Source organism: Labrus mixtus, chromosome 3 (assembly GCF_963584025.1).
Source record: "Labrus mixtus chromosome 3, fLabMix1.1, whole genome shotgun sequence".
NCBI lineage: Eukaryota > Metazoa > Chordata > Actinopteri > Labriformes > Labridae > Labrus > Labrus mixtus.
In genome coordinates, this window is record NC_083614.1 from 3,591,744 (window position 1) to 3,602,500 (window position 10,757).

The 10,757-nt window shown below is 43.4% G+C and overlaps 1 protein-coding gene across 5 annotated transcripts in view; it reads right to left on the reverse strand.

Moving 5' to 3' along the window:
* Positions 1–4,683: 4,683 nt before the first annotated feature.
* pip5k1ca (phosphatidylinositol-4-phosphate 5-kinase, type I, gamma a) overlaps positions 4,684–10,757 on the reverse strand; it is a 56,425-nt gene continuing 50,351 nt past the window's right edge. Inside the window, exons 17-19 of one of the 5 annotated variants that reach the window (XM_061034864.1) lie at positions 8,076–8,147; positions 6,948–7,037; positions 4,684–4,847 (exon numbers count right to left, since the gene is read on the reverse strand). In XM_061034864.1, the coding sequence (XP_060890847.1) occupies positions 4,842–4,847; positions 6,948–7,037; positions 8,076–8,147 (168 nt within the window). In that variant the 3' untranslated portion in view covers positions 4,684–4,841. The remainder of the gene's footprint in view (positions 4,848–6,947; positions 7,038–8,075; positions 8,148–10,757) is intronic. The other 4 variants (XM_061034865.1, XM_061034867.1, XM_061034869.1 and 1 more) reach the window with 4 other exon arrangements.

The following is a 10,757-nucleotide window of genomic DNA, read 5'->3' on the forward strand; positions in this document are numbered from 1 at the left end:
GACGGTTCAGAGCAATGACCTTATGTGTATTTGTTGATGTGTTTATAAGGGTTTTCCTCCTTTGTCTCGGCACTCCAGATAACCAGCCATGCTGCACTCTGAGAACGCAGCCTGTGGGTGTTGACGGACGACGGTGCACAGAGCTGCCACAGAGCGGAGTGAACATGCAATGCAAACGAATCTGGTGGAAGTTCTGGGTGAGTGACGTCCCCCCGTCTGTTCCTGCAGGGGGCGCTGGAGTCCCATCGATGGCGGTCTCCATGCTGGAAATGCTGTCTCAGTCTAACTTTCAGTCAACCTAACTACAGACTGAGAGCTGGAGCTGAGGCGGGTTTTAAACCTCCTGACAAACCGTTACACCACGCCCACCTGTCAATCAGGTCAGCTACACGCCTTATTGTGAATAACTCTTATCCTTCATCAAATCAAAACTGATGAGTCATCAAAACATTCACCCCCCGTACAGTGTGTGTCGATCGAGACATGAGCTCATCACACCTATTTGTTTTTTTGAACCAGGCTGTAAACATGTTAATCTCTGCTGTAAAAACAGACTTTTTAGAATGGGTGTGTATGTGACTTCCTGTGCTTCTGCTGCCAGCCTCTAGTGGACACTCGAGGAACTGCAGGATTTTAACACTTCAGCATCAGCTTCATTTTTCAACACTGGAGGTTGCCACTTGGTCGAAAGCGGTCAGCGGTTAATGATCACTCTTTGCAAACATCCTGTTTTCATAAAGGAATCAATAAATAAATATGATGACATCACCTCCATGGACAACAATTCATAGAACTGCTTTATTTTGAATCCATTCTGATTGAGTCCAAACACACACACACATACGGCCATCTATTTATCCTCAGGTATAAATAGATGAATATACACAGATATACATAAATACACATTTCTGATATGCATATTCATTTTGAAATCATGCTATGTCTCTGGAAAGGACTCTCCCTATTGGACGAGGGCACACAGCGATTTGAAAACACATACACAACACAGCTGGAAGATTCCCTCCTGATTTGCATGTACAGTAAAACCCCACAAATCTTTGACGTTTGGATATCTTACAGAGAAAACGCCGTGGTGAACGACCATAAATATACAGCAGCTGCGTCCCGTTAAAACACACCGAGGAATATGGTACAGTCGATGATGTTGATTGCAATCGATTTTTCTCGCCCAGCAGCAAAAATAAAACCAAATAAAAATAATATTCTCCAATCCAAATGGAAAATATATTTGTATATCTTTATATATGTATTTATAATTTGTATGTACACGTCCTCGGGAGCACGACGATGTGAAGGTCAAATAAATACGACAGCACGGGTAAACATAAAATAAAACCATAGGCCTACGTGTTAGACGTCTCAATAAGGCAATAATAATCAACTTAAAAGCTCGACTGTACAAAATATTGCTGCTCTCGTCTCCATGTGATGAACGAGCTGATGGTAAGCGGCCGCTGCACGCCATCGTAAAGATGTCCACGTTATCGACGCGTCCTCCCGTTAAATACAAACACACATTAAAAACATCCCGACCCGCTGGAGGAGCTCCTGCAGAGGTTAAAAAATGTTTGAGTTGAGGGTCGTCAAGAGGTCACAGAGAGAGCGAGACTACAGGAAACACTACGACGACTGTGATCCACTTCACCAGCACACACACACACACACACACACACACACACACACGGTAACCATCGGAACAGAAACGCCGTCCAAAGGTCGGCCTAAGTGAGCAGAAAGGAAGATGGTGTGATGTATGTTTATTTGGCCTCTATCACGTGTTCATCTTCAGGTCGCTCCTGGTCAGTGCAAACATTCAACTGATTTACAAACTGCTGCGTCCGTTCTCACACTCACACACACACACACACACACACACACACACACACACACACACACACACACACACACACACACACACACACACACACACACACACACACACACACACACACACACACACACACACACACACACACACACACACACACACACACACACACACAGTGATACTATACTGACTGCAAACTCTACAACTGATGCTCTACATCTACAAACATCGGACATGTCCTGTCCATAGATTTGTACTGTCGATATGCTGATTACTTCAAATCCAGCTGCACATAAAAGAAAATATAAAATACTATCATTTTGAATGGATCCGTCTAAAAAGAGCGCCACACTGAGACATCATGATGTGAGTATTACCATAATGGCTGCCAATGTCTGCTGCCTTAGTGTTACAATGGACGCCCCTCCATTTGAAGGCTGTAAGCCTCCGTCATATTTCCTAGAGTTATGTTGTGATAAACAATATATTTAAAGGTGGAGTCAGCAGCTTGTTCCTTCAAAATAAAAGACAGGCTTCTCCTAAAGTAAAGACAGAGTCAGCAGCTTGTTCCTTCAAAATAAAAGACAGACTTCTCCTAAAGTAAAGACAGAGTCAGCAGATTGTTCCTTCAAAATAAAAGACAGACTTCTCCTAAAGTAAAGACAGAGTCAGCAGATTGTTCCTTCAAAATAAAAGACAGACTTCTCCTAAAGTAAAGACAGAGTCAGCAGCTTGTTCCTTCAAAATAAAAGACAGACTTCTCCTAAAGTGAAGCTGCTCCATTGTCTCTTCTGGGCCTCCATACATGTGTGGTGGTGACTGTGTCTGCAGAGACTCTGTCCTCTGACTGGATTTTACTGTTCTGCTTTGTTCTGGTTGACTCGGGACGTTTCTGGGCGGAGCTAGTGTGTTTCCTCCAGCCAATGACAGCGCAGCAGGTGAGTTTAGGAGTGGATAAAAAATATAATCAGAGTAAGGAGAAACACCAAGTGGATAAAGCTCATTCTAAAACGAGGGTGAACCTTGTGTTGTCTTTTACCCGTGGACGTGGAGTTGGTCTACTTCCTGTTGGACAGGCAGGTGACAAACACCGGCCGTTAGCTTGTGCTAGCGTGTGTTAGCTTGCAGTGTAGCTACAAGCAGTAAACATACACACTAGAGTGGCTCAGTTTGAATGTTTACAAACATTTCTACTGACTCCATCTTTAAAAACAGGATGTAAAATGCTGCAGTGATGGAATTATTAAAAACACATTTCTTTGGAAAATAAAAACATGGAAGCCTTTAAAGTGAAAAAAGAAACATTGAATAAAAAACATTAAGACAAACGTAACAGAATTCTGTCATAAAAAAAAATTATGCTACAAACTGTGTATACAAATAATAAATAATTCAACTATGATTGAAACACTTTCAGATATCACTGTATATAAACATGAGTGTTCAGTTCTTCCCTCTGTGAGCTAACCTGCAGATATTCACCAAGTGGAAACGTGAGCGTGACGGACGTCGACTTGTGAGTGTTTTCATTGTAACTCTACGAACGCTGGCCGAGCCCTCCGACCACACAGACTGTGACCACTCACTCCCACATGCAGATCATCATGTGCTGCTCTGCAGGAGTGTGTGGGCTGGAGCGGGTTGAAGGGCGCCGTCTGAATGACCTCAGGTACCGTACAGTGCCTAGAGAAGGTGTTCATCCTACTGTGGGGTTCGTTTCATTATGTTGTTAGAAAAGCATCAAATGAGAGTCAACACAAACTGAGCCACTTATTTTACTCTGTGTCATAATGATTCTCCATTATTCCCCATGGAGCATCAAGACCACAAGATAAGATCTGTGCGGGCTTGGATTCGGGCGGTTGGGCGCTTTAACAGCAGCCTCTGCCGTCAGTGTGTGAACGGGTAAACATGCTCTGAGATGTCAAACACTAGAAAAAGCACCACACAAGCTCAAGAAATTTTACTGAAAGGACCGAGATATGAGGGATGTGACCACTGCTGAGTTTAAAACACAAAGGAAGCCTCCGTGTGTCACTTCTAAAACTAACAAGAAATCTTTAAAGGTGACATATTCTCCTCCTCTTCTTCAGTGTAAATAAATCTCAGAGCTCCTCAAAACATGTGTGTGAAGTTTCTTGTTCTAAATCCACTCTGATCCTGTATTTGATCATGTCTATAAACCCCTCTATTTCAGCCCTGCTCAGAACAGGCTGTTTCTGTGTCTGTACCTTTAAATATGTAAATGAGCTGTGTCTGACCACGCCCCCTCTCTGGAAGGACTTGGGTGTACTCTGGTCTTTCTCGCTCCATGTCCTATTGTTTACGGTGAGAAGGCAGACTCAGAGGGCAGAACAAACACCTAGCTGTGGGAGTGTCACCCACCTGGGGGAGGGGCTACTGCCCTTTGTGATGTCATGAAGGGAAAATCTCCAAACGGCCTGTTTGAGCACACATTTTCTGAAAAGTGGAGCAGACAGAAGACGGAGAGGATGGACTTTTCTCATCATTGGGGGGTTTGTAGACTAGAGACACATGTTAGAGTTAGAGGAACATGGAGAAGAGGATTTTAGAGAATATGTCACCTTTAAAACATGTCAGATGAAGGTGGTCTGAGAAAATCTACCGTTTTTAATTATGTTATCACCACTTTGACTCTTATTTTTGATAAAACTTGAAAACCTCAAAGGGGGTGAGTCTTTTAGGCACTGTAAGTTACCCGGGTCCTTTATGTAAAATCACACATACACATTGTAATTAAACTGATAGGATTTTCTTCTGTCGAGGGTGAAAGGCAGGGATGGTTGGAAATCAGTGACATCATCACTGTCACGTTATTTTCTCCCCCCCCCCCGTTGTGTTCAGTTTCTGTACGCATGTTTAAAATCCTGGTCCAGACAGAGATCCTGCCGCTACCACTGAGCTCTGGACTTCAAAACCCGAAGAGTCCTCTCCCTCGACGCGTTCACCCGTCTCTGCCAGAGGACGAGGTTTACTGCTGGAGACACACAAACAGACAGCAGAGAGAACGTGTTAAGACAGAGTGTGCACAGCCGATACATCTAGAGTTCATCAGTGGTGAAACAATGAGCCTAACAGCTGATTAAGGTGACTTAAAAAAGAAAGGGGACGCCAGTAAACGTTTAATAAACAGAGCACACACCCCTGAGTGAGCACCGTACTTTTATTCATTTTTAATCTAAGTATGGAGACATTTTGGATTTGCCTCTTCTGATAAAACAAGTGTATGTGGAAAGGATAATGTCCGCCCACGCGTCCCATATCAGGAACTAATGGACTCCCCGTCGTCCATTGTTTCATATTCTACCTTGAAACTTTCCTGGTGTTGTATTGGTATAGATGTGTTTCACCTTGGGACATTTTGAATAACACCTGCCATCATAGAACCCATAAGGTTATTGGTGTTAAGATCTACATATATAGGTGAACAGCTGAAGATATCAAAGCAGACAGTAGAGTTTTAAAAACACTAATTAAACTAATTAGACAAGCAGCTCTTCATTATTTTTGGTAACACTTTATATTAAGGAAACAATAAAGCTCAACAGTGTGGTTCAGGAAGTAAAAAATCCTGTTCATTTCCTCCATAGTGGATGTGATTATTAGCCATGATGTCATAACCATCACAGGTAGTGAACACGAGCTACCTGAGTGTGAGACGATGGTTTATGCTCCTGTAGGAGACACAAGTTCGTATGATATCCACCTCGCTTTAAGAACAATACGGTTTATTCACGATCTCCGGGAAAAGAACTACACTACCCACGATCACAGTGTCACGGCGACTTCTCTGATTGGTGGAGGTCGCTGTTATCATGTCAATATTTCCCGCCCTTGCGAGCCGTACGCCAACCAGAACAGACTGCAAACGGATAATTTTGCTAGCAGGCTAGCTAGTTAGGTAGCTAACAGTAAATATGCTAATAACCTCGTTCTGCTGCAGTGAATGTGATTTCTATATTCAACAACACAAACTGCAACATAGAACAACACTTATATTAACAGTATGAACACTTTAACACCGACTAAATTTACGTTTAAGTAGAAGAGGGATCATTCGCAATGCATTCTGGGATGTGTAGTTTCTTGACTCAAAAAAAGAAAACGATGTACGCATTCTTGTGCCCTTTTCACCTTTTTTTAACGCCGTTTTTGCGCCGAATTTAATGTTTTTTAGTCACGAGTATAGGAGTAGCTGGTTGTCATGGTTACAGGCTTTAATCTACTGTTATAAAGATTTTTGTGAAAAATCAATGGAGGATTTGAACGGGGATATTTACTGACTTCAGGAACCAGAGCCGCCGAAAAAGTGGACGGTCACTGTTGATTACTATTAGAGATTATAGATTGTGGTCGTGCAGAATAAGATACAAATAAGGACCCAGCATGCTGCTAATTAGCATGCTAATAAGCATCTTGTTATGGTAGTTTTACCCTTGTTTTGCACAAACAAAAACTGATGTCTCATCTAGATTCTTGGTATCAGAAGTTTAATGCTCACATTGGTCAGATTTAATTGACAGGTGTCTCACCATGTTGCTCTTTCTTGAAAATCAACTCTTAACCCCCCCCCCCCCCCCCAAACATAAATAAATATAATATCGAAATGAAAAACTCTGCCACCACAACATGCAATGAAATGACCTCCATATTCTCTAACATGTTGTTGTTGTAAATATCTGCAGCTTGACTTGTGGGGATTGGACGATGCACCAGTGTGTTGGCTTCTGGCAGACTGATGCGTCAATGTGGGTAAATAGTGAGCTTGACACACGATGGTTGGTCGTGGACTAAATGGTCACACAAGCCGCACGTGACCATTTCCACCATTTTCTGTTTAATGAGAAATGAATGCTGTGATGTAGGGATGAGTTTCTGGATGCTAAGCAAGCTTTCTCCTGAAGTGATCGTGGACTTTTTAAAATCTTGTTCTCACAGCTTCTCACACCTTTGAAGTTACAACAGATCCTTCCCCTCCTCGTTGAGAGAATCCAAAACCAAATACAGCAGATTTTTTAATGCTTGTTTTAGGAATTTTCCTGCGCTTAATATTTTTAGGCTGATGCTTCTCACTTACTGTCTCTCCTTCCCAATCCCCATCTGGCAGGGCCTTAGACTCTGAGCCATAGTGTAGCGGAGAGTACACCCAGGTCCTGTCCTCTGGAGGCTGTTTTTACACACCCACCACAGCAGAGGGGGACAGAGGAAAGGCCAGAGGCACAGAGACAAGCAGCAGGCGCAGGCAGGAGAACGACACACAGGAGATCACAGGAGAAGAAAAGACAAGACAGGAAATGAAAAATTAGGGATGCATATAGGAGGAAATGTTGCTGAGAGACATTGGAAAGTAGTGAATCAAAAAAGTGTCAAAAATGTTCAAAGTGTTAAAAAAGGATGTGTTTAATCCTTTTGGCGGTTAGAAGACTGGAACACAGAGATGAAAGTTTTTGCAAAATAAACAGGTTGAATCAATACAAAGACGTGCTGTTAAAAGTTAAAGTTAAAGTTACGATGGATTCTTACAGATTTGTGATAACATCATATGTTTTTATTCTTTAGCCGCATGTGGATTAGATCCTGGGACGAGGAGTGACGTGTACAAAGCGAAAGGGATGAGTTGCTGCATCAGCCAAAAACAGGGAGGATGAGGAGCAGGAGGGAGGAGATGGGAACGGGGGGGGGGGAGCGCCAGGATGCCAGGAGAGTCAAACACAGAGAGCATCCTCAGTCAAAGCAAAACACAGTGAAGGGACTTTTTTTTTTTTTTACTTTCCTTTACTGACAACAAAACAAGCTTTATGCATAATGTTTGTAAAAGCCTGTTAGGCAGCAGCACTTTAAGAGAGGGAAGCAGCTGCAGCAGCACGGCTGGCTCTGGTGATGGAGATGTGAGGTGTTGACCCACACACACACACTAACGCAGCACAGCATCCACACAGGTGCTAGAGCAGGATGAGGCTAGCTGTCGCAGAGCGAGGAAACAAACAGAGATTAAAAGAAGAAGAACACAGAGAGAGAGTCACACACGCAGCAGCAGTCTCGTGTTGACACCACTCCCACACGTCACCATGGCGACAGCAGCTCAACAGAAAGAAAACCCTCATCTCCATCTAATGTTACATTAAAGCAACATCAACGTACTCAGGACTGATCTAACACCAGGACAACAACCACCCACATGACTCATCTAACACTTCTCACTTACGGGCCAACTCGACTCGCAACGCCTCCTCCTCTCCGGGAAGGGAGAGACCACCCAGGTCCTCCCATCAGGAAACTGACAACAACAAGAGGCGTGTGTGGCACAGCGACAAACACAAAGACATGTGACAGGTGTGAGTGCAGCAGAGGAGAACATGATGAAAAAAAGAGAGAAGCATGCTGAGGTGAAAATGAAAAAGATGATTCTTTACAGAGATACACTGGATGGTGTCAAACACACACACACACACACACTGCTATCTGTACACCTTTTATCATTCAGACACACTGTAGAGAGGAGGCAGGGAGGGAGTAGAGAACAGGTTCAGGACTATAGGACGAGGAGATGAGGAGGAGGTGAAGGAGAGAGGGAGTGGTGATCATGAAAAGTGAATGTGGTGGCTGATGATAGTGGCTGAATTATTTAGTCACGAGCCACTCTGAGGGATGTGTGAAGTGACCACACACACACACACACACACACACACACACACACACACACACACACACACACACACACACACACACACACACACACACACACACACACACACACACACACACACCTGTGTCTCTCTGAGTAGTGAGCAATCACTCCCACTCTCACAGCTCAATGATGCTCTGTTATCCCAGACGACCGCTTCCATCTCTTCTACCCAACCACCCCGACCTTCTGCACTCAGCGTCATATCACACGTCGACTATTTCAACAGCTCCTGAGTGTCCATACACTATTTAGTGAAATCCTAAAGTCAAAAAGGGGGGCTACATGTCTCTATATGTCAGCCCTGTGATTGGCTGGTGAACAGTCCAGGGTGTAACCCCGCCTCTCGCCCAATGACAGCTGGGATCAGCTCCAGCCCCCCTTGTGACCCCGAACAGGAAAAGCGGTGTAGATAATGGATGGATGGATGAACGGGACTGATTTATTATTTTATTATTATCAATCCTCTTCTGGTCTCGGTGCTACAATCAAACCCAAACGTACTGAAAGTAAAGACTCTCATATTATAAAGAAACTGGACCGAGCAGCAGACATTAAGTCAGCAATGGGCTTTGAGTTTGTAAAACACTGATGGTACAGAATATTGCACTGATGGCAGTATTTCATTTCATGTTTTAAATCCAGAGGGGGTTTAAACTCTGTCACTGAGAGACATGCTTCACACACACACACACACACACACACGCACTAACAGGAGCTGTGGACGTGCATTAATGGAGAGATGTCAGAGTGGGGCTGTTACACGGGGAGAGCAACAGGGCAGTTGAAGATTCCGTGCCTTGCTGAAGGTCACCTTGGCAGCACTCGGAAGTGACCTTTCACCTCTCCAACCAGCCAGGACTGACTGGATATACTGCGCCTACATTACTGCTCTCTTTATGTGCCGTCTGGTGACATGGTTAATGGGTGAGTCACAGAGTGGGAGTCCTTTAGAAACCTCAGTGCTCCCTCAAAAAGCAGACGCTTTCTTTATGTGGGTTGATTGTTTTTTGTTGCTTTATTTCTCTTTATTACAAAAAAAACTAAGATATTATTATAACCATTTTGTTTTCTTCTTCTGCATTCTATTATTGTTTTGTATAACATTATAGAAAAGAATAATGATGTAAGAAATGAACTATGTTTGGATTGACCAATAAACACAAAGTTGCAAAAAAAAAAAATTAAGCAGCTGCATCTCAGTGTCTTTGCTTCACACATGAACAGGTACCATGCATTTTAATTTATGAATTTATTCTAGGGTTGCATCGGGTCGACATCTCGATATCCGCCCTGCTGCACACATCGGCTCATCGGCCAATAAAGTGGCATGATGCTGATGTTTATTTGTTGTGCCAAATGGATTTAATGCTGACATCTAGAACACCTAACCGCTGATTCAGAGAAGAGTCACCTGATAGACAAACTCTGTCTTCATTGTGAAGCATGAGAGTAAAACGTTGCATTGTGGGATTCCTAAACCAGTAAAAGTCATGAAACAAACATCTGCAATCTGTCTGTCATATGTAAACGCTGTCTTCCTTTAGGATCCTTTCCCCTGCGTAGAGCCACAGATCACCTGCTGCTGTGTACTGAGGGTGTTCCTTCTCAGACAGATGAGTTTAATAAGTGAGGGAGCTCGTTGACTAACCTGTAGAGGGGGATTGATTCCTGATATAAGACACCCAGGTGGGATCTATTCTTCATCCTCCACCTGACACTCATACATGCATTCATCGTTCATTTTGAAACACACTAAACCTGCTGAAGTCTGATGACAGGGGGTTTCATTGTTAGCTTCAGTGACACTGCATCACATCACACCGTGATTAAAGAAACAATTTGACATTTGAGGAAATATGAATGTTTGTTTTTTAGATGATTGACTCACGTTCAAGTCTACACGCTAAATATTAAAGGTCCAATCAGTGAGATGTGTAGTGAGTGAAATGATAAAGGTATCTTACTATCTGATCAGACATTAAGGAAACATGCTATGTTGAAGAGCTGTCTTCTCTGACAACAATGCAGCAGCCAGTATGTCCTCCTTCTAACTTTAGATTCTGCTCCTGAATGCTCTGGATTTGTTTGGCCCAGAGAAGGTAGGCGCTTTTAAGACACCCCCCACACGGCCGTTTTGGACGCCCCTCGGTTTGTCAGATATGAGAGCAGTTATCAGGTCAACAGGTGTTGCAGCGATGG